Source organism: Durio zibethinus, chromosome 16 (assembly GCF_047325235.1).
Source record: "Durio zibethinus cultivar Kanyao isolate XHJ-2024 chromosome 16, ASM4732523v1, whole genome shotgun sequence".
In the NCBI taxonomy this organism is placed as follows: domain Eukaryota; kingdom Viridiplantae; phylum Streptophyta; class Magnoliopsida; order Malvales; family Malvaceae; genus Durio; species Durio zibethinus.
In genome coordinates this window covers 1003481-1026999 of record NC_143177.1, presented here as the reverse complement: position 1 = coordinate 1026999, position 23519 = coordinate 1003481, and the positions used below count along the sequence as shown (strand labels likewise).

The 23519-nt window shown below is 34.7% G+C and overlaps 3 protein-coding genes and 1 pseudogene across 15 annotated transcripts; 1 reads left to right on the top strand and 3 right to left on the bottom strand.

Annotated features, from left to right (window-relative positions):
• Positions 1-313: 313 nt before the first annotated feature.
• On the bottom strand, positions 314-8149 carry LOC111292727 (sucrose nonfermenting 4-like protein). Of its 10 annotated transcripts, none has more exons than XM_089745102.1 (14): positions 8014-8149; positions 5650-5791; positions 5451-5538; positions 5079-5195; positions 4399-4551; positions 4243-4302; positions 3806-3895; positions 3487-3621; positions 2555-2699; positions 2285-2458; positions 2014-2077; positions 1856-1922; positions 1226-1340; positions 314-863 (listed from the first exon to the last, which is right to left on the bottom strand). In XM_089745102.1, the coding sequence occupies exons 2-14, from the start codon at positions 5778-5780 to the stop codon at positions 772-774; spliced, it is 1431 nt and encodes a 476-aa protein (XP_089601228.1). In that variant the 5' UTR covers positions 5781-5791; positions 8014-8149; the 3' UTR covers positions 314-771. The 10 variants fall into 10 exon arrangements, with proteins under 10 accessions (XP_089601228.1, XP_022741010.1, XP_022741018.1 ...); XM_022885275.2 differs by lacking the exon at positions 8014-8149 and adding an exon at positions 6056-6355 and having other exon boundaries at positions 4399-4533; XM_022885283.2 differs by lacking the exon at positions 8014-8149 and adding an exon at positions 6056-6310 and having other exon boundaries at positions 314-771.
• Positions 8150-8169: 20 nt separating this feature from the next.
• Positions 8170-17158, top strand: LOC111292786 (cysteine-tryptophan domain-containing zinc finger protein 3-like). 3 transcript variants are annotated; one of them, XM_022885363.2, is made up of 11 exons: positions 8170-8559; positions 9599-9671; positions 9768-9895; positions 10012-10380; positions 10460-11805; positions 12039-12433; positions 12534-14428; positions 14531-14688; positions 14824-14984; positions 15431-15591; positions 16414-17158. In XM_022885363.2, exons 1-11 carry the CDS (start codon positions 8467-8469, stop codon positions 16630-16632), a joined length of 4998 nt encoding a protein of 1665 aa, XP_022741098.2. In that variant the 5' UTR covers positions 8170-8466; the 3' UTR covers positions 16633-17158. The 3 variants fall into 3 exon arrangements, with proteins under 3 accessions (XP_022741098.2, XP_089601226.1, XP_022741106.2); XM_089745100.1 differs by having other exon boundaries at positions 15977-17158; XM_022885371.2 differs by having other exon boundaries at positions 8170-8938.
• Positions 17148-18961, bottom strand: LOC111292810 (cullin-1-like). Of its 2 annotated transcripts, none has more exons than XM_089745105.1 (7): positions 18751-18961; positions 18591-18639; positions 18117-18302; positions 17957-18004; positions 17612-17815; positions 17444-17521; positions 17148-17362 (listed from the first exon to the last, which is right to left on the bottom strand). In XM_089745105.1, the coding sequence occupies exons 1-7, from the start codon at positions 18894-18896 to the stop codon at positions 17288-17290; spliced, it is 786 nt and encodes a 261-aa protein (XP_089601231.1). In that variant the 5' UTR covers positions 18897-18961; the 3' UTR covers positions 17148-17287. The 2 variants fall into 2 exon arrangements, with proteins under 2 accessions (XP_089601231.1, XP_022741135.1); XM_022885400.2 differs by having other exon boundaries at positions 18540-18639; positions 18751-18960.
• A 2195-nt stretch (positions 18962-21156) lies between these two features.
• On the bottom strand, positions 21157-23519 carry LOC111298569 (nuclear transcription factor Y subunit B-1 pseudogene; annotated as a pseudogene).

Sequence of the window (23519 nt, the reverse complement as noted above, 5' to 3'; positions counted from 1 at the left end):
TATTACAATTACAATAAAATTTATTTATAAAAAATAGTAAAGAGTTCGATAAATAATTTGTAAATAAACTTTATTTTTATTTATTAAATTAAATAAATAATCACAAATAATTCATTAATTAAACGATCATATCATAAATATAATAAAATTCATTTATATATGATTGGTTTACACCCCTCTTTGGGCCAGACCCTTACCGTTTTACTCAAGGTTTTGGAGCACTTATGTCAAAAGATCCATATTAACCGTCTTGGCTTTTGCCTGAACAAAGGTTGTTGGGAACATAACCCAAGTAGCATATCAAGAATCAGACTAGCAGAAACTAAGGCCAATGAAAGCTCAATAAAGTAAGCATGGTACCAGAATAATCATTCACTGTTTCTCCTCCCCATATCTTTACTTATAACTTTGAAGACAGCAATAAACTATTACAGGACACATGCATCCTGCACATAATGGCATCTACATTGGTGACACAATTTCTGGTTCAATACTGAGAATAACATGTGGAAGGGGGAGATGAACAAATTTTGGAAGAGAATGAAATCCTCTTTTAAGTTACATGCCTCTTTCTTTGGCCTAAAGTTCTAAAAAGAAGGCAACAAGGCAAGAGGCCAATCCAATGGTTGAATGAGATTCGATTATCACCGGTGTGATGTACTGCAGTCTCTTTGGAACACTGGTGCAGGGAATCGTGTGCCCACAAGACGTGGGAGTCTGAAAGCCACTGCGAAAACCCCTCCTAGATAGGTCATCTGCAATTACTTCAAACTAACCAAGCAAGAACTTGAAAATGTCAGTAAGCGAGATAATGCCTTCTACACGATTACTGCCGGCTTCCACTATAACAAGCCGTCTAACACCTGAAATCCGGTTGGGGAAAATAATGTCATGCAAGTAATATTTTTCACGATCATAGTACATGATTTATGGGGAAAATAATGGTGGCAATGCCACTTAACATATTGCAATGCTAAATCACTGATATAAAGACCAGCAAAAGAGCCATCCTAAAAATCATTATCCTTCTTTAAAAAAAAAAAAAAAACCACAAATCTAAAGGGAGTGTGGTGCCTGTCATTCAGCTCAGACATTCTAGCGCTACCACGTTCATTAAGGAAGGGGCTAGTTCTCTATTTACGATTCAATTCAGCTTTTGTCTCAAGAGATGTCAAGTAGGATTGTTGCTGGCATGGAGAGTATGAGAAGAAGTTTGGAAACTCACCAGGGTTTGCCAATTGTTCCATCACTTTAAGCAATGTATCGGTGCGCAAACACATCTGACATCTTTGACTTCTTGTCTCATAGGGAGTGTTAGAATCTTGTCCCAATTGCAATGCCTAACGAGTTAGTAGAGAAAAAAAGATTAGGAAGCAAATTTTCTGCGATATAAGAAGATATTGGTTTTCAACAATACGATCAGCTGAATCCAAGTAGATGCAGTGTACGTTAGTTGGAACATGGAAAATATTTTAGTTTTCATTTTCATAAGAAGGTGAAATGGATTCATTTAATCAGAGAAACACTTAAAATCAGGTCAGCTATGCACTATGTTCACAGTTTGATCAGATTCTTCAATGAAATGTTACCAACAATGTAACTGTAGGACTTCAAAAACATTGCATAGGTATGAAAGCCAACATCATAACATGTTAGCTTGCCGAGTACTAGCCACTATGAGCAATTACACCAAGAACCTTGTTTGAGACTACCAACAAAAAGTAAGGAAAAGAATCTTAAAATATCAACCTTTCCAAGCATTATCAGCTCAAAACTTCCTCGAAACATCCAACCTTGTTTGGGTAGTAAAATGCATAAACCAGAGAAAAGGAAAAACAGAAGTCACAACAGTTACCTGATAAACAGTCATTTCATTTAGATTATGTGTATATGCTCTGCCTTTTGCCAAAGCTGTTATATCGCTGAAAAAAAAAAGAACACAAAGTTATGAACAACTAGCTGACAGTAAGTTTTGCATGCTAGAAAGATAATCAATCATGAATGACACCTTACCTCCGACAATATATGTCCACTAACGAGTCATTATCATCAACTATAGGTATGGAACTTACTTGAGCTGTGAAGAGAAAGGGCTAAACCTTATCATACAAATATACAATACATAACTACATGAATATCTCTAATCAATTGAGGAGGCCTCTTGAGGTGTTAAAATTAACCTTCTTCTTCTAACTTTATGAAAGCCATAAATAATCTTCTTTTCTCCTCCTTATTCGTACTCTCTTATACCTTCCATAAAGTGTTGACAAAACATGACGCATACCTTGAATTAGCATATTTAATGCTGAACTAAGAGATGCAGTATGTCTCAGCATCGCAAATGGCCGACTGCTGGATTCTCCAATTCTTGGAACCCATGTACCCAGTGGGATTGCATAAATTGGTAATTGTAGTATGGGCAAAGAGCCAGAACAATGTTTAAAAAACCTGCATATGCCTAGAAATCAAACTCAATTGGTTAGGGAGAAAGAAGCCATGTACTTCCCATAAATTTTTTTTTTTTTAAAATTGACAAAACTATTAAAAGTCTCACATTTTAGTATTCCAGAAAGAGAAGCAAGATGTAATAATTGGGGAAATGAACCATCTTCTGATGATGAATGGATAACAGGAATTATAGCAACTCCATTTTGCAAAATTTTCAAAGCTACATCCTTCAAATTATCACATGGCCCAGCCTGCAGAATCAATGACAAGGGTCAATAACACCACTCATATACACAACTATAAAAAAAAAAAAAATGCCGCCTTTCTCAAATGGCACAGCACAAGGGAAATAAGAGATGAAGCAGAAAGGTACGAATCAAAAAATATAACAGAAAGGAACCAGAAGATGCAGCCTTCACAAAATGCAAAAAGGAGAATAATGATAGGAAAAAGAGAAAGAAATGACAGGTTTCTTTAATGAAAACCAATTTACTTGAACAAGGTTGCAACAAGAGGAGCATGGTTATTGATTCATTGTCATCATAACATAGAAGCAAAGCTGAATGGCAGTACTCTAATCGTGGTCCTCGCTTTTCAACAGTTCCATTATATACTTCTAGCTTAAAATTTCTTTTTTGGCATGATTGCTAGATAATGTTCTAAAGAACTCTTTCACTGACACTAGAATTCTTGCAGCTATATGCTATCTAATCCCTGAATCTCGTGTGAACTTGTTTTCTCATTGAATATGATTCTCAAAAATGCACTACAACCACATTGGAAGTTGAGCCAAAATAAGATTCTGGCAAGACATCATAGCAAAACAAGCATGTAGTTATGCTGGTCGTCATCCAGACCTTGGCTCACACTACACCTTGATGATATATGCATTTGTCTGTCCTTAAACGTAAACATAAAAACATGAATGAAGAAAAAGCTCCTTTGTTTGTACAAACAAACAGAAACACATGCACATGGATTAAAATAACATCTTTCTTAAATTATTATCCAAGGCAAACCACTATAATAAACACTAACATAGATGAGATGTCTTGGAATTGGTCTCCCATTCCCATCAACTTTCCCGTTCATGTATGCCTTTATTTCTTTCCAGGCAGATATAGTGTGCGTTTCAAGCTCTTCCTCTGTCAAATTTGATCCATGATTTCCAAGCTGCATAACAAAAAGAGTATCCATTAAGAGAAATACACAGAAAAAAGATCCATCTATCAGACATTTGTCGTGTTAATATCTAGAAACTTTCTAGATAGTTGGAATTAAAATAAAAAGAAAAATCTTGGTAGATTTTGGAAGACTTGCTAGTACCAACAAACTTGGTTCTGCATTATGAACATACCTCTCTCAGAATCAATATAAAATCCAAAGGAGTGATAACTCCAACAAACTTCCCCTTGCAGAAATCCCAAAGAGGAGCCATAGGGATACCCTGAAAATGGCTTGACTCAGAAAAGATACGTCTCCAAGCTCTTTATCAGCAACAAGCAAATATGCATGAATGTTGCCAAGTACACTAGTAATGTCCATGGACAAATCTAGATACATCTAGAGCTACAAAAGGCTCTAAGAAGCAATGATTAGCAAAAGAAAAGTACAGAGGTTCCCTCTTTCCCTCTCTCTTTGTTTTTCTATGGTGGCAGATTATGCGGCTATGCAGAACATTTATCTTAATCAACAAAAAGATCAGGAACCGTTAAATGAAAATAACTATATTCATTCCACAGACATCCCAAAACAATAAATAAATCCTAACCTCTGAATGAACTAAATAGATACCTGCTCAGACAGAATATGAAATGCTTGTTTTACAGGCAAATCAACATCCAAGGCAACAACCTGTAAGGCAGATCTGTCTAAATTAGCAAAGTGGAAGTAACATGCACGGATCAATGTGTACATCATGAAGGAGGGCCGATAGGAATGCATCCAAACCTTGCCTGACTCAGGTAGTAACTCATAAGCAGTATGTGCTGCCAAGAATACAGAGATGTGATGACGGGAGGCCTGTACATCCTCTTCTGAAATCCTAGGCATTGCTTGATTCAATGTAACTGCAGAAATTCGATGCTGTATTGCAAAAAGGTACTAAAATACACTTACTCGAGAAAGTATAAGGAAATAAACAGGCATTAATAAATGATTAAATAGATAAGGTACATGATGATTATGCAATAAGAACTAAAATGCAACAAGCACCAATCAGATACAGACTACAGTGTTTGCAATGCATAGCTAGATCTATGACAACTTAAATTAATAAAAAAAATGATACCAAATCATTAGAGGCTGTTTGGCATTGCGATTGGAACTGGATTTGACTACAAACGCAATGCCAAACGAGGTCAAATTTTCAATTAAAAAATCTCGATCACGATGAATTGTTGGCAATTGCAAAAAGCAAGTTCCTACCTGCTTTTGTGACCTACTGTTGCAATTGTAATGGTTTTCTATTGATTGCAATTTTTAATCTCAATCACAATGCTAAAATAGGCCTTAAAAAGAAAAATATTTTCAGCAAAATGCTATGCATAAAGTTAAGGAATATAACCGACTCTTATTGAGAGACCATTATCCACTTCCATGTTATTCAGTATCTCTTAACGGGGTTGTACCTGAGGGACCTCCGCAGGTCTATTTAGAGTGTCAAAAGTGTTAACTATCCCATATTCGCTATTCTTGTGTGGTTGCTGTTCATCATGTCGCCATTCACCATCAACAAGAAATTTGTACTACATGTAAGAACCAACACAAATGAGTGAATAAAATACAGAAGGTAGTCTTGGCCAAAAGATTCTGATCGACATGCTCCATTAAGTGCTTGACAATAAAGCCATCTTAACCTAAATACTATCAACAATGGTACCTAACATGCTCAAATAATAAAAAATAGCAAAGCAATTAGATAAGAGCATTGAACAAATAAGAAATCACCCATATTTCTAGAAGTTTTGAATTTCCAATTCCTATAGATCAAACTAACAAACCTCATGGCAACCATGTGGTACAGCACAAATGGCTTGAAACACATTGGGGCAACCTTCAACCTGTGACATTGGCACAAGCTCGGTCCACCTTCATTTTCAAACAATTAACCATTAATCCAAACACTAATCATAAGCCTAAACATCATCATTTTTACATCAATAGCATCTTAAAAAGAAAGCAAGATAGCTAAAGAGTCACCTATTGAAAGAGCCAGATAGGAAGACACTTCTCCCACCATGTGGCCATGTAAATTGAATTGTAAACAACACCATGCCGGCGGTGGTTACTCCGCCCGCATCTCGGGCCGGATTCATATCTGAAGCAAACATTTGGCAGCTGCCTGTTTAATAAAAATAATTCTTAAACCCCCAAAAAAACACAAAATTAAAAAATATATATATATAAAACCTTCCTAGCAATCAACGTTCTTTTTTTAACAATTTCTCTTCTCCCTTAAATCACTGCAAAATTTTTTTTTTTTTAAAAAGGCAATAAAGCAACGATTATAATATCAAAGACTCGCCTTTTACATGATTGTATGGACAAACCCCTAACTTTGATTTTTTTTTTTTTTTTGAAAAAAGGGGTCGAATTTGGAACTCACCAAACAATGAAGGCAAAAGGGTAGCTTTGAATTTAGTGGGAAAAAATTCAGTTAAATGTGAGATAAATAAAAATCGAAACTTGGGGAATTGGAAAAAAATAAAAGGAAAAAAGATTAAATTTTTTGAATTTATTGAATGTGGGTGTCAAGATCGAGAGTGGGTTTTTTTGCGAAATCATGAAATCTAATTTTTTTTTTATGCTTTTCATTATTTTATAATATATTTTCTTTTATGTTTTTTATAACCCTAACAAAAGCAAAGATGAAAGCTTTGAAAGAGACGTTGAATGGTAATTGTCGTCATTGTCCTGTAAAAAAGAAAGAGATGTTTTTAATGAAAAATAAATTTAATAATTTGTGTATTTGTATTATATAAAATATTAAATTTTATATATTTATATAATATTTTATATAAAAATTATGTATTATAATTTATATTAATATAAAAATATAAAAAAATATATTTTTAATTTTATTAAATTTATATATAATTATTATTAAAAATTTAAATTACATGATTTTTATATTTTATTTATTATAATATTTTTATGATATCAATATATCATATTTTAAAATTTTCGATTCAACTGAAAAAGTTTTTTAATCTGAGATTTTATTTACTATTTTCTTAATATGGAGTTTTAAGGGAATTAACGGTGCTTTTAACTGTCAAACTGTAAAACGATTCAGTTGATGTCCAACGTTTGTTGTGTTTGACAGTTGTTTTTGTTCTGCTAAACACGTGCGCTTGTTTGGTGGGACCAATTACTACCAACCAAACAATGATTAGACCCTTTTTTTTATTGCAATTTTATTTTAGTGAGATGAAATGAAAGAATATTATTAAACGGTGCCGTTTCCACGAGTCGCAATTGTCCCGTTTACTTGCATTGCGGCGTTATTTAGGCTAATTTTATTTTGGGTAAAATAATTTTTATATTTTTAAATATTTATTTGATATAAAATTAATTGATTAATAAAAATTATTTATTAATTAACAAAAATTAAAATTACTTTTTTATAAATTATTTTATTGATTTGAAAAGAGAAAATATTTTTTGAGATTGAATTTTTGACAAGTCGTATAATATTTTAGAAATGAATTTTTAAAAAATTATAAAACTTTTCTGTATTTAAAAAAATTACTAAGAATCTTTTTTATTAATTAGTGTAATAAAAAATTATTATTATAAAAGAACCATAAAATTTAAAATTAATAAAAAAATTAATTTTATTATTTTAATTTTATAAATAAAATAAAATTTTATAAAATTTTAATTAAACATTTCGGTTCTTAATATTACAAAAATAATAAAAGAAAAATAAAATCTAATTAACATTTGAATTTTTAAAGTTAAAACTCTTAAAAGTTGTATAAATAATATTATTTAATATTACATAATTTTGTTAAAATTCAATAGGTTAGCTCAAAAATTTTATAATAATAAGTAAATAGAAAGATTTAAAAAAAAAATTCAGTGTAACTAAAATTATTATAAAATTTTAATAATCGATATAAAAAATTTATTAAAAAATAAATTTTAAATTTATAAAAAATCAAACTAATAAAATAAATTTTTATTAATTTTAAAGTTTATAATTTTTCTTATAATAATTTTTTATTAATTTTAAAGTTTATAATTTTTCTTATAATAATTTTTTATTATATTGATTAATAAAAATTTTGGCGTAAAATTCTTATTTTGTAATTTTTAAAATAATGTTTATTATCTTATTTTTTTAAAAAATATTTTTAAAAATTATAAAATTTATTAAAAATAAATATTTTAAAACTTGTGACAGAAGGATAATTAAATAATTTTGTTTATTAATTTCTAAAAAAAAAAAATTTGGGGTGTGAAACAAAAAGACGAAAACGCATTTAGCAACCCTTTTATTTATTTATGTTAAAAAATAGAAAGAAATATATAAAAGAAAGCCAAAAAAAAAAGACCCACAAAAGCCATCGCTCTCTCTCTCTGCTGTCTCTCAGAAGAAAGTGTGAACAATTTTCTGGAACCCAAAAACGAACTCGGCACCGGGACGCGGAACGAGTCAATCACGAGTTTGCGGCACTAGTCATCACTTCTATCTCCATCGTCTGATCATCAATATCTATCTGATCGTGAGTTAAATAAAAAAAAAGAAGAAAGAATTGAAATATTAATCATCAAATTTATCAAATTGATGGATTAAAAGGGGGTTATTTATTTCAATTTTCTTTTTTAATTTGATAGGATCCAAGTCGGTTTTGGGAGATTTTCTTTGTGGGTTTTGGTGGGTGTTTTTCTAAAATATCTTATTGTTTTTTAAAAACTTTTGGTGATGTTGGATTTTCGGGAAATTTAGGAATTGGAGGAGTGAGGGATAAGATTAGGGCTAACGTTAGGGTTTTGGGGGTGGATTTGGAGATGGATGAAAATTCTGAGCCTGAAGAAGGAGAAGCTTTCTATAACAATGATAATGACGACAATATTAACCCCGATACAGCCTTTTCTTACATTGTAAGGGTTTAGTTTTTGTTATTTCTTTAATAAAAATTTAATCGTTTTTACGCCCGTATTCTCTTTCTGAAACTTAGGATTATGCTTCAGTTGTTGCCATTCAAGTTTTTGAATAATTCTCAGTTTGATTAAGCATTCATGGCATTTTGAAGGCAATGCGATTCTATTAAGCTTCGTTGCAAGCAATGATTAATTTCAAATTATGCTTAATTGTGGGTTTGATTAAGCATAAAAGGTAATTGCTAATTAGAATGAGCTGTTGCTCTTCACATGAATTAGAATTCTCTAGGGCTTTGAGTTTGAGTTTATTCATGGGATATGACCATCGGTTCACTGATACAATTTGTTGAGAAATGGAGTGAGGATGTCGACTTTTGAGGTTGAGATTTACTTCTTTGCAAACTTAATACTCAAAAGTGTTATTTTTCATATACAAGTACTTGGTTTAGCTAGGTTAATTTTTCATCACTAGGAATATTATAAAACAACTAGAAGAATGTGTTTTAAAGGGCCACTTCTTGTCTTTGTGCAGTTTTATAGCTAGTTACACAATGTGATAGTATTGATAATGATAAAGAAGATACACCATTGTCAATTCTTATTTGTGGGCTTGTAATTTGTTTGAGAAAGCTGAGCCATAGAAAAGAAAGTAAATAATAGGCTTCACTTTATAAATTTCTTGTCCTGACTATCAACAATAATTTGATGCATGATGAAAAGTTCCTTGCCTAGATGATCTTTGAAACTTCCTCAACATTTGGAATTTTTTATTTTGTTTGTGTTTGTTTGAATGCACAGTGGAATGTGATTAACTCTATCAGTTCTCTTGGTTTATTTGATCTAATTCGTATCTGTAATGCTAAACTATAAATAGTTCTTATGTTATTATTGAGTTCCTGAAGAATGGAGATGCTTATAACTTTTGGCTTGTTGTGCATGTTATAACTTCAATGTGGTCTATATATCAGTTTTAAAATAAATTAACTTTCAAAATTCTCCATGTTATTCCTTTAGTAATGTGGGATTTAATTTCTTAAAGGATGAGAAGATTAAAACTGTTTTGGGCCATTTCCAAAAAGATTTTGAAGGCGGGGTTTCTGCAGAAAACTTAGGTAAGTAGTTGATCGTGGTTTTAACAAATTTGGGTACTATTGCAAGCTTAAAGTTTTCATTGAAGATGATGATCTGGACTTAAATTAATTTTTCAGGGGGAAAATTTGGTGGGTATGGCTCATTTTTACCTACTTATGAACGGTCTCCTCCAAGATTATCATGTCCAAAGACACCACAGAGAAACTTCAGCACATCAAGGTCTCCCAACAATTTCTCTATGGAGGTACATGGACAATATCCTTACTATAGTTTCTTTGGAAAAAGATGTCCATAGCTGTTGCATAGACAGCTTATGAAATTCTAGTTTACTTGAGTGCTGTGGACTGTGTTACCATACAGGGTGCATCTCTGAATTTGAAAGCTCCTCCAAATGCACCCTTAACTGGGAGACCTGGGAACGCTTCCTGCCCAAGCAGCAATATAGCAGCTAAACAAGATTCACATTTGTCTTCTGCTCAAGTCGCTGTAAAGTCTGCCTTGAAGGATGAGAGTTTGAGCAGAGCAGGGATTCCCAGCAACCAGAAGACATTGAAGGTTCGAATTAAGATGGGCTCTGATAACAAAGCTCAAAAAATTGCTGCAATCTATAGTGGTCTTGGGCTTGATTATTCTCCATCCTCGTCATTGGGGAACAGTCCTGAGAAAAGTGGAGGAACAGTGACAGTATCTCAAGAAATTGCTAGGGAATCACCCACTAGAATTCTTCAGGTAGAGGTTTCTCTTGGTTGTTTTCAGTGTCTGCATATGAACTAAGAAGGATGCATTGATATTTTATGCCTTTAAGCAGGTTATGACTTCCAACCATGTCCCTGGTGGTGTACTCATATCTCCTCTTCATGACAGTCTGCTATGCTTATTAAGAAAGGAAAAGGAAAGGCCTTCTAGGGATAGTAAATCTATCCCGTCACTCAAGGCTTGTCAAGAACATTCTTCTTGGTTAATAGATGAGTTCATTTTGGGTAATGGAAAACAATCAAATGAGAATAAACCAAAATATTTAATGGGGAAAAGCAAAAAGCTGGTGGAACTAAAGCACGGAAATCGAGTGAATGTTGAGCATGACAAGACATTGCTCATAAAAAAAAAGTCTGAAAATGAGATTGCAGGAGAGAAGGAGTTGTTGCCTAATGACTTGAAAAAGACAGCTCTATCTAATTCAGTGAATGTTGCTGACTCTATAGAAGCCACTGCAAGGGCATGTGATGTTTCTGTGGAAGCTAATCAGAATGCATCAAGAGGTAGGTTATTTTCCTCTGACACTGCAAAGTATGATTCTTTGGAGTCAATATCCGGAAGGAATAGAACTAGTGGCAAGAAAAAGAAGGGGGTTAAGCAGAGTAGTTCAGTTGAAAAGGGTTGGGAACAGAGTGTCGTAAATTCCCCTAAGAATGCTTTGCTTGACCATGGGGACAATCTTGGGAGCAAATGTTACCAAAATTCTGCCCCTTTAAAATGTAAGGAAGATTCAAAAATGAAGATTGGGCAGATAGCTACATTTCGTGTACAGAATAAAACAAATATTCCCTCAAAGAAGGAAAAGACATTGTTTGAGGGCAAGAAGAAGTTCAAAGGTAGCAAAAATACTGGACTAATTGCTGATTCGATGAAGGAAAGTCTGAGACTCAATGTGGGTGCAACACCTAAAGATACTACAAGTTCTAGTCAGGGTTTTTCTTCTGGCAAAAATAAGATTCATAAGTTGCAGAAGGATATTAACAAGGTCCGAGATAATCATAGAGATGTATTGGAAACAAATTTCGAACAGAAAAGTGACCAAATGGAGCCGTCAATGAGGCATTTTCAGAATAGGAAAAAAGATTCTGGTCCAATGGATTTTGAGATGGAACAGAGTGGCTATTTGGATAAATTGAAGGAAACATTTAGTGGTAGAACAGTTGATAACCGGCTGTTGGGAACGGATGCTCTAGGTGTGGTTCCTCACGTCAATGATAAGATACTTGCCTCTCAGACAGCAGCACCAGCACCAGCACCAGCACCAGCAGCGACTGCTTCTGTAGTCATACAAGAAAATTGGGTTCAGTGTGATCGTTGTCACAAGTGGCGACTTTTGCCTTTTGATACCAGACCGGAACAACTCCCTGAGAAGTGGTTGTGTAGCATGCTTAACTGGCTGTAAGTTCCTTAGATGACTATCAAATAAAGGTTTTGTTGCATATGCCTGTCTCTTTGTTTGGCTGCATGCTATGTGTGTGTATTTGTGCTCGTGCATGTATGATCCTTGACATGCAAATAAGTTTAAAAGCCTGGTGAATAATAGGAACATGCACAGATGCATTGTCTATGTGCGTGAACATATGCGTTTATATTTTGCTTTTGCTGATGTTTGTTGTTGAATCATTGTATAGGCCTAGAATGAACCGGTGTGACATTAGTGAGGAGGAGACAACAAAAGCTCTCAATGCATTATACCAGGTTCCAGTTGCTGAAAATCAAAATAACCCACAAAATCATGCAAATGGAACTACATCAATAGTTACTTCTGCTCATCTTCAGCATCTTGATCAGAACAACTCTAGTTTCAGTTCTCAGGCCTCACATATTAGGGGGAAGAAGAAACATGGCCTGAAGGAAGTGCAGAAGGCAGGTAGCAGTGGCCTGAGTCAGATGTCAAACACTAAAATAAAATTACAGCAGGAATCTTTGAAAAATAGGAGCTTAAGTGACATGACCCAGTTCCATGTTGAATCAAATCTCAAGAATAAATCCACCTTTGAACAGAAAGAAAAGCATCCAATTGGAGGTATTTAGTTGACTTTATTGCCTAAATTTCACTAGCAGTCACACTTTTATATTGAGATTATTTATTTATTTATATATTTTTGGGCATTGTTTGATTGTAGGTGCGACCAAGCAAGCAAAAATGAAAAACAAGACGGAGTCTGGTCTATATGCATATGAAGATTCAAAGAAAACCAAAGCAGAAGTTATATACGCTACTGATAAACATCACAGTTCTAACTTGGACCCCAGAAGGGTGGGCCTTAGTTCAAGCACTGGCTTGCTAACTCAAGCAAATGGAAGAAGTGTGCAGAATTATAATGAGTGTTCTAATTCTGGGGATGTAAAGCATGATATGAAAGAAGGATCAGTGGTTTGTGTGAAGAAACTTGTGGATCAAACTGAGGCCTCATCAGATGGTGGGTTATTAGACATGAGAATATGTGATAAAAGGGCTTCTGTGAAGAAAAGGAAATTGGAGGATTGGCAGGATAGTCAAAATGGGCATGATATATTTATGAAGGAAGAAAGTAGTGAGAGTGGATTTAGGAATGAAAAGAAGTCACGAGTTTCAGAGATTGAGGGAAAGCAGTCCCATAGAAATGATGGTGATGGTACATCAAACAGGAAAAGTATGGATGATTTGATTGGTGGCATTGAAGAAGTCAGAAGTATTGATAGGAACCAGCAACCAAGTAAACTCAAGAAAAAGTCCTCGCCTCAAAAAACTTTGGATGGCCTTGGTTCATCAAGAAGGGATTCTGGAACTGGACAAATTTTGATGGCAGCAACTTCTAGCTCTTCAATGGTTTCTGGTTCTCGTAAAACCAGAGCAAACTTTGAAGAAGCAAGGGGTTCGCCAGTTGAATCAGTTTCTTCATCTCCCATGAGGACCTCATATCCAGAAAAGCTTGCATTGACCACCGGGGATGGTCCTTGGAAGGATGATGCTGCAAATAGTGGCATTCCTCTAAGTGGCAGTTTTAGAAGATGTTGGGATAGGGAAGGTACTTTTGAGCTTGCTCAATCTGGTACAGAAATGAAAGAGAAAGTATCAGGTGATTTTAACCCCAGATCCCGTAAATCCTCTACCCTGGATTATCAGAATAGAGATTCTATTTGCAAAATCAGCATTAAAACTAAACCTTCTTCTAGATTGGGAAATAGCCATTTGCTCAAAGTTGATACTCATTTTGCCGAATATGGGAAGCATGCCATAGAATGTTCCCATGGTGATGATAGAGTGAACAGGGAGTGCCATGGCAATGCATTTATTTCTCAAAAATCTGATAAGGGTTCTACTTTACAGACAAAAGGCAGTAAAAGTTCTGCTGCAGATAGGATGAAGGTTTATGATCCAACAGATGAACAGGAAGATTTGTGTTCAAGAAAGAACATAAGGTATCGATCAGATGTTGGGCCCAAGGGTCATGCATGTCTTCAAGAAACAATTGCTGATTGTAAACGCAATTTGCCAAAATCTAGGAAGGATGAGAAAAACTATGCTGGAAGGAGTGATCTTTCAGGACAATGGTCAAGTGATAGTAGAATGGAGACCCTGTCAAATATAAAGTATGATGAATTTGATGCAAAATCCAATGCTCCAGGCAGCACAAAGGCGAACAATACCCCTGAGCAAAACCTGATCCAGGCTTTTAGTGGTCAAACTATAGAGATAAGAAGTGGAAAGCCCAAATCGTCCTTGCATTGTGAAGTTGAAAGTTGGCAAGAAACAACAGGTCATCAAACAGTACCAGAAGCCCAACAGGGAGTTGTCTCTGATGGATTTCTAGTTGATGTCTCTGGCAATGTTGATGTGTCTAAGGCTATAAAACAGCCTGGAAAAGCCGGCAGCAAGAATGGATCTGCCCACAATTTGGGACAGTGCATGCCTGATTTGCGTGTGGTCAGAGATTTCAATGCTCACAGTCCTGTGGGAGTAAATTCCTCCAGCCAGACAGCAACTAATGCCCTGAATGATGCTAAAGAGCTTAGAAATTATGCTGATCATCTTAAGGTTTCTTTTCAGATTTTGTTCCTACATAGATATGCCACTTTTGTAAATGTTATAGAAAGAAAAAGATTTTGCTATCCTAACTGTTTCATTGTCCTCTTTCAGAGTTCTGGTTTTGTTTTTGAAAGCAATGAGATTTATTTCCAAGCTGCCCTTAAGTTTCTTGGCGCTGCTGCCCTTCTAGAGACCAGCAATAGTGAGAGCAGTAGACATGGGGACATGAACCAAATGCAAGTGTATAGTGCTGCCACTAAACTTTGCGAGTAAGTGAATGTTTCAAAAGTGATGGGAAAATGATGTTTCTTGAACTTCAATAGATTTCTTTTTGTTTATATTTACATTAGGAGTGTTTATATATCCCTATATGTTGCTCTATGCTGAAATTCTCGAGTTCACAGAATGTGTGCCCATGAATATGAAAGACGCCGAGAAATGGCTGCTGCCTCTTTGGCCTATAAATGCATGGAGGTAGCATACATGAGGGTTGTTTACTGCAAACATTCTACTAGCAGCCGAAACTGGAATGAGTTGCAAGCAACTCTACAGATGGTTCCTCAAGGTAAGAAGTCATACAATAGATATATACTTAGGTTAGTTTCTCTTCCTGTGCTTAATTGCTCATCCCTTTACATGGTATGAATCTTCTATTTGGTGATATTTTCCTTTAAAATTTGAATCATGTGCATTGGGGTGTGGTTTATTTTTTTGAGGCCAGCCAGCAGTGCATGTGGCCGTTTTAGGTTTCACTTGAAGCTAACATGTAGATATTTCATATTTGATTTTCCTTTCCTTCTGAACTCTCATTGGGCTACTGTCCCACTCGTAGTTTTATATCATGCTTTAAGGGGTTTAACGTAAAATATTTACTGTAAACGGATACTTTTTGTTTTGGTTGAGATGCAACTTTAGTTACTAAAATTGTTTCTTCCATGTTAATTAGTTGTCACATTGAAAGTCTCTGAGATTTGAGTACCTCACAACATCTTCTCAAATGGCTTCTTTCAGGTGAATCTCCATCATCTTCTGCATCAGATGTTGATAATAACTTAAATAATCAACCAACAGTGGATAAGGCTCCATTAGCCAAGGGTAATCTTTCACATGTTGCTGGAACCCATGTCATTGTTGCTAGAAACCGCCCAAATTTTGTTCGGCTGCTTGCCTTTGTAAGTTGATTCAGTCAGACGGGGCCAATCTTTCCCTGTCTCCTCTCTCTTTCTTGCTTCTTTATGATTTTATATATTTTATTAGGCAGTGATCTACACAGAGTATTTACTTCAGTATTATTATTATTAACTGCCTAAATATATGCTTTTCTTCAAGAATGTTCCTAGGTAGTGAACATCAATTATTATGGACAACTTGTAAAGTTGTTTTGAGGTGGTTGGACATGGACTTATGTGATTTTGGTGGAAATAAGATGATAATCTTAATGAAAAAGTGTCAGAAAGGGTAATGAGAACGCTTAGCATCTGGCCCTACAGTATGGATCTGCATTTGGCCCTACAGTGTAGATCTGCATTATCTGACTAAGGTTCTTTGGTAATATAGGTCTTTCTTTCTTGCTGGTTGGAAAACCAAACTCCCGGTTGCTTGAAGGATCAATAGATAGCCCTGCTATATTCGCATGTTTTTCTCGATTGTCCAATAGATTGATGTCAAAAGCTTGGCCAAGCTTGTTGGTAGACTTTTATTGTCAGGCTTATGCTGTTTTCGTTCTGAAATGGTGCTTGTCCCGCTTTGATTTAGAACAAGGGAGATTTTGAGAGTTTGCCTGTCCTTAAGTTTGAGAAAAATAAATTAAGACCTGAAGTCTGCCCAATGATCTTTATTGTAAAATAAAGCTAGAAATCATTTAGTACTAGTAACAGATAACCACCAGTATAATCTCAAGAACTTGATAGAAGAATTCCCTGTCTCTCAATGTGTATGGTTGCTGATAGGGTGGTTCAAGTAGGTAAATGTGTTAATATGTTACTGTTCTGCAGACACAGGATGTAAGTTTTGCAATGGAGGCTTCAAGAAAATCCCAAACTGCTTTTGTAGATGCTAATTCATCCCTGGAAGAAGCACAAAATACAGAGTGTATTACTTCTGTTAAAAAGGTGATTGATTTCAGTTTCCAGGATGTGAACGGGTTTATATGTTTGGTTCAGCAGGCTATGGAGGTCATAAGTCGTTCTGGTTTAGGCGTTGCTAGAGATTAAGTTACCCGTCTATATTGTGTATTTTGGTTTATAACCCCCAATGTGCATTGGAGAAGGAAGGGGAAAAAGATGCCTACTAAGACCTGCCTTTGAAAACAAGCAAAGATGTGGATCACCAACAGCCTGTTGCCTCTCTATACATGTGTACAAAGTGAGACTGATTTGCAAATTTGTAATGTATATTTTTGAAATTCACCTACTTCTTGACATTGATAAGAGCACAGCACGCTCACCCTTAAGTTTTCTGGGTTGGCCAAGAGGATAGAAGTCTAGTTTGTTCGGCAAGAGATTTGGAGCTCTATGTAAGATGTCAGTTCCATGTAGTACTATTTTTTTTGCTCCATTATTTTGGGGCTTGAGGAAAAGAATATATATATAGAGGTTGGAAATCATTAGGCAACCATTTTGAGGAGGTTGAATTCCGATGTAGTGTTGACAGTTTATCAATTTATTCATTAAAGGTTCTCTGTTCTGTTTACAATTTGTTCAAAATTTTATTGGAGTGGAAAATGATATTCTTTTGGAAGGTTCCAGTGTATTTTTGTTGTTGCTAAATAACGTGTTTTACTGAATTGCAAAATAACTTGTTTCTGTAAAGTTAAAACTTTTTTCATCCTCCAAGGTATGAACATCATAAATCAGATTTGTTTTTCTGTCAGTGGAGATGCGTCAGGCTGTTCTTCTCTTGCAATTCAGTTGCATGCACAGATAGCAATTCATATTCTACAATCTATAAAGGGGGAAAAAAGTTAGTGACAGTAAAGGGAACCGAAGGAAATGTACAAAGAAACTAGAGAAAATAGTGAGAAACCTCGAGTAGCTTCTTTTGGCTTCTGTTCTGCAGATAGCAAGAAACTGTGTCTCTTTCGTGTTTCAAGCAGCATTCAACCTAAATTGTCAGCATTAAAAGCAAGAGATTGATTAATCTCCTTTATTATATGAAACTTATATCCATACTGATGGAAGTCTTTATTGATACCTTAAGCATGTAATCCTTGTAAGATTCATTTTTTAACCAGTTAGAGGCCTTGGTGGAATAGAATGCGGCAGTATCTTTAAACATGGTTTCTTCAAAATCTTTTTCATAGTATTTCATTGATCCTTGTCCAACATCAACATATATAGCTGTAACATTCTTTATCAGGGCCTGATCAATGTCTTCTCCTTCACGCTCCCAATCAATCTGAAGATCAGAAGAAAACCATAAATGAAGGATTAGTGTAGATTTTAAACCATTAAAGTTCTGAAGTTGGCATTAGCCATATTTATAACTTCAGCAGAGAAATTTTGAATAAGCAGAAGAAATGCAAGAACTTGACCATACCATACACTTTATAGCATCTCTGATTTGATTGTTCATTTCTCCAAGTATCTTGGACAAAATAAAAAAAGACAGAACATGTAAGTTTGTTTAAGTACTATAAGATTTTCAAGAGAGAAAAACTATGATTTGGTATTGAGATATATAAGAATTTGGGACTAACCAAATTATAGAAAGACAAAAGGCCAAGTTCTTGGAGTGGAGGAACCTTCCTCATGGGAACAAAGCATCTATCCAGATAATGAAAGAATCTGCAAAGCCATCTGGTCATAGTTTTGTGATTTGACCATCTTTTCACTAATTCTTGTAGCAGAGCTTCATCTTTCTTTCCTTGCAAAGATGGCAAAACCTGGTAAAACAAAAACCAACCCAAAATCTATGGTGTAAAGTTTTGTACTTTTCTCCATTTATTTGGGTTTTGGCTAGGTTCTAAAAGTTGCTTGTCAGTAGATTAATATGTAAAAGATTTCATGAAAATTCACTTGTTTTTGTAGGTGCTGAGATTTGAATTTCAGATATGTTAGATGCTATTTCTTAAGTATGACTGAACAAATCAATCAAACTAAGCTTTGAGTTCAAAACTCACTTTGCTAGTGATGTGCTCTTCAAAAATGTTGTTATACTTCTCATATAATACCTGACAAATACCACCGGAAGGGTTTGGATTACACATGTTATACACAGTTCTAGCAATTGGTTAAGCAAAAACTGATCATTTCATTGATTGCTTCTCACCAGAAAAACAAGACAAAGACAGGAACTAAAACCAAGAACAAAACTGTGTTCTATTAGGATACGTGTAGTAAAGCATGTAATCTTCAGACGAGAAACTTTGATTTTTATCACCTTCTATTATCTTAATCAGTTTGTCTACTCCCTTTTGAAGAACCGGCCATCCTTCTTCAACCTTGATCAAGTTTTGATGTTCTTCAGTACTTGCCATGATTTTCTGAAGGTTGAAGGTAGAAGGAAATGAAGCTGAGGTGAAGAAAGTTTGTAAAACCAGTTTTATAAGAAGATGGTTTAATTATTATAGATAATGACAAGCATTGACTCAAGACTTTGAATTTTCTTGCCAAGACATTGATGGAAGTTTCTTTGGTAATTCCTCATTTGAACGTTCCGTGCACGGTTCTTGACAAGTTGATCACATAATGAAAGTTCTCTTTCATGAATTTCCAACAAAAGACAGAAATATTTATGATAGTTTGGGAGATCTTTGCACTGCTTGGCAACTTATCTATGATTAAACCATTTCTTGACTTACTGATAAGTATTTATTCACTTTGGTACGAAAAACTGTACAAACATTCATCAAATAAACATCACGATGAATGGATACCAGTTATATATATATATATATATATATAAAGAAAAATTATTAAATACACTGACAATAAAATTTTTTAATTTTATAAGTTGAATTAAGATGATGATATATATATATATTTAAATTAATTTTTTAAACATATATAAGACATGTATTATCATTTTAAATCTTGTTTGTGAAATTAAAATTTTTTAATGTATTTAATAATTTCTCTCGTATGTATATGAACATCAGTATATAAATATATATACTGGTAAAGAAGTACAGAAAAAAAAGGCTTACGAACCTCAATATATAAATATATATACTGGTAAAGAAGTATGGAAAAAAAGGCTTGAGGTTATTTCTGATAAACATCAGCAAGGCTGTTCTTTTTAGGCCGAAACATCCATCCATTTCTATTAAGTTCAGCCCAATCATTGTATCTTAGGCTAGCTCAGCCCCAACCATGTTATATTTTTGTGAAATTTTGACCATGCCCTCCATCCTACGTCTTACTGCTAAGGGAATGCCCTGTCTTACCGTTCTGTTGTACATGCTGCTATGTTTAAATTTAGCTCGAAGTTTGGACTCAAGAGGGTGATCAGAGAATAATTTAAAAGTCTCCATAAAATTTGCTGTTCTTTTGGCATGCAATAGGCAATTCGATGGTCACTAACTAGAGATGGAACCTTTGACTCAATGCCTATTAAGTAAACATACAAATTGTAGACAGGTTTGCTTCTTTGATTCATTGATTCATTGATTCATCAACATCAGGCCTCTCATGCAAAGGCCCCAAGATAAGCTCTTTGCACATAGCAAACCTGCTTTTGCATGAATTAGTGCAAGGTTTCTCATCGTTTAAGTTTCTGCCTCTCAATTGATATTTAATGCAGCTTACTGCAGAGCCTTGAGTGTCAGTTTGGGTCAACTTTTTTTTTCGTTCCTAATCACTTGAGATAAATGTAAAAGGACATGTACTTGAGTTTCTCTCATTGTTCTATCACTGTTGCTTAACATATCTGCAGGTTTCTTTACATAAATTTATATCTTTATTATCGGCATCCTCCTCACTGCTGTGCTGATGAAGTTCTGTTGCTCTTTATTTACCTGAATTTGATGCACGATATAAATGTGCATCAGTCTACAATGTCAGTTGTTGCAGTCTTTTATTGCCAGGAGGGCCTGATGCCAACTTCTTCACAATAATAGGTCATTATATAGTCTTGATAGTCAATTTAATATATCAGGCTAGTTGAAGAATTGCAGGCTACAGCCCTTTCATTTAACTGAGTTGCTAGCTTAAAAAAATTCCAGCACTGCTGCATGCATGGGAAATCAACACAGCAATGACATTAACTGTTTAGAGATCTCAATAAGGTTTGATTGTAATTAATTTACTAATTAAGCAGTAAAAATTGTTCCAGAAAGTAGCTGGGTAAAAATGCTGTGATGAGGATATGGGTAGCTTTCTGATGGATGCATAATACTGAACTTATGATCACTTTATTTATGAAATAAATTTTGCTCAGTTGCAGCCAAAATTTTGTTATTATTATCAAAATCTGCAATTTAATTAGGCTTACATACTCTGAAATGATTATAACCACAAGTTTGATCATTCTATATATTTAGACAAGTTTGATCATTTTATATATTTAGGACTGGCCAAAATGTTTAAATTCTCAACCTTTTTTTTTTATACAAAGAAAGCCGTAACCTGAGATAAGAGAAGCAAATGCAAATGATCTCATAATTAATCTCTAATGAATTAAATGATATGTGTATGCTTTTGTCTTTTCTTCGTAATGAAACTTTAAGTACATATAAGTAAGAAGATATATATCATAAGAAGAATATTTTATGATATAATGGGCAACAGACATTCTCGTTAAAGTTTGTGATATATAATAATCCTAAAACAAAAGGTAGCAGAATGATTAAGCTTGCACAGCTTTCATAAATGTTGCAATAGCCCTTTACTGATGAACTTCAATTCAACTATTATAAGCCCTTCGATTGACACAGCAAAAATGCAATCACACACCGGTCATGTAAAATATTTTATGAACAGTAAACTGTCTGGCATGGCATCTTGGCCTTTGGGCAGGCGGCTATGAAAGCACATGAAGACGGGCATTGCTTGGTACCAAGGCGACATGCCGTTAATCACATTGAGAGAATTCCTGCCTTCTTGGGTTTTTGTTTTTAACTTGACTGAACTGATACAATTCATTGCAAATATGTATATATATATATAGATATAGTACTTTTTGGAGTTTTGGGTGTTGGGGATTCCCTGAATATTCAATCAAATAATATTATCCTATGCTCCCTGAATAAGTGCTTCATACATGGAAATGAAAAGATTGGTGGATAGTTTCAAGGTTAATATACTTTTTCTGTCTGTCTCCCACCCTACATTTTTATTCTGATACAATGTGAATAGCAGACCATATGCTCCAATTAATAAAGCCCATAATATGTAAAACAATAGAAACCCTAATCTCTTGAACCTTAAATGTGGTAAAGCCTCAGAAGGTCAATAGCAATTGTACATATAATAAACCCAAAATGACCCAATTCATTAAATGAGATCAATGTCGTGAGCTTGCGCAGGACTTGTTTCGGTTTAAACAGTATTCAGCTAATACTAAATGGTGGCCCCAAGCTAAAGGAACCCTAATCCTAGATAGATACTTTAACCGAGTCAACATCTGCCACTGTTGATACTACAAAAGATGTGGACTTACTAGAAATTATAAAGGAAAAAAATGGCTATGATCCTTGTATATCTGGTACAGGTGATACTGGGTCTTACAGTTCATTTGGAAGCTCAGTAGGGGGGCTCCCAACGCACATGTTGGTGCGTTGGAAGCCCTCCTACCGGGCTCGATTCCAAACATAGTCTGACTTCAGACAACCAGGTAAAGGGGTAAAGTAACTAAATTGACGTGCTTATTGTGAAGATGAACACCCAGATTCAAGCATTATGGACCAACTACCAAGTAAGCAAATTTCAGGACTACCTTCTGAATTTCCCGAATGAGAAAAGTACTGTTTGACTAACCTGATGGCTTCCTTGTTGTTGCAGACGGAGCTGAAACAATGAAATATCTTGTCATCACCGACGCTGGGTCTTGAACCAGATCCAACATTCAAGTATAAGATACCAATATTTCCAAAATATATACAAGCTAGACAAATCAGTATCATATATAACATATGAATTTAGTTCTCCTAATTCCCAAAGCTAAGATTGATTTTGTATCTCCATCAAACAAACAAACAAAAAACTGCAGAAGTTTGGGTGAAAACCATGATGCACAAATTCCATACATGAAATAAAAGCAGCCTCAGTAGATCAGGTCAATAGGTTGCCTGTCATATGATCTATCCAACAGAACACATTAAATCAAGTAAATATAGGACCCGATCTTGTTGATTTGTGCTATCATGGTTAAATTAAGCTAGAAAACAACTCTAAAACCTCAATTAAATGGCCCCAGATTGGAGTTGTTACTGCTTCTCATGCTGAACTTCAATGGAATTGGAGCTACAACCTGGTTTCTTCCATATGAGTACTGTTCCTCCTTGTCTTCAATAGTACTGTTGCTGTTATTAACCTTGTCTTGATTTGCTGCTTTATCTCCTTCAAGCTCTCTATACTTGTGCAAGTATCTTCTTAGTGGCACTGCATAGTAATCAAAACCTAGAGTAGCCAAAGCCCAGCAAACATCGTCTCCATTAACAGTCTTGCGCCTTTCCTTCTTGCACTTCTCAGATGCTTCACTAGTGACAAAGCTAATGAACTCTGAAACACATTCTTGCATAGTTTCCCTTGCTTCCTTTGAGATTTTTGCATTAGGAGGCAGATTTTGCTTCATTATTCGGCCAACGTTGGCTATTGGAAGCAAACGGTCTTGCTCTTTGAGACAGCCATCATCATTTGAAGCACTAGCTCCGATATTTTCGGCCATACCCAAAGAACCTGATTCCTGGTGAACCTAGTTGCTCAAGGTCAAAAGGTTAGTTCTATCTTATGCCAAATTAATAAATGCTTCAAAGTTTATAAATACGCATGAAAATATATATACATACCATACACGTACACGTAATCACATATTAATATCACATAATACATTCATTCATACATATATATATATATATAGCATGTTTCTTTTTCGATATCGATGTGACATGTGATGTAGCCGAACCGGTTGGCATCAATGGTGGGGGCCATGTCTACCAGCC

Coding starts and splice junctions, on each gene's coding strand:
- LOC111292810 (XM_022885400.2), bottom strand. CDS start 18,896: ATGGCAAGTACTGAAGAACATCAAAACTTGATCAAGGTTGAAGAAGGA. Junction 18,640..18,750: donor GATTACATGCTTTACTACAC/GTATCCTAATAG, acceptor ACCAATTGCTAG/AACTGTGTATAACATGTGTA. Junction 17,816..17,956: donor GAGATGCTATAAAGTGTATG/GTATGGTCAAGT, acceptor TCTGATCTTCAG/ATTGATTGGGAGCGTGAAGG.
- LOC111292727 (XM_089745102.1), bottom strand. CDS start 5,780: ATGTTTGCTTCAGATATGAATCCGGCCCGAGATGCGGGCGGAGTAACC. Junction 3,896..4,242: donor TTCATATTCTGTCTGAGCAG/GTATCTATTTAG, acceptor AGCCATTTTCAG/GGTATCCCTATGGCTCCTCT. Junction 2,459..2,554: donor TCTTTCTGGAATACTAAAAT/GTGAGACTTTTA, acceptor TTTGATTTCTAG/GCATATGCAGGTTTTTTAAA.
- LOC111292786 (XM_022885363.2), top strand. CDS start 8,467: ATGGATGAAAATTCTGAGCCTGAAGAAGGAGAAGCTTTCTATAACAAT. Junction 9,896..10,011: donor CCAACAATTTCTCTATGGAG/GTACATGGACAA, acceptor GTTACCATACAG/GGTGCATCTCTGAATTTGAA. Junction 14,985..15,430: donor TCTACAGATGGTTCCTCAAG/GTAAGAAGTCAT, acceptor GGCTTCTTTCAG/GTGAATCTCCATCATCTTCT.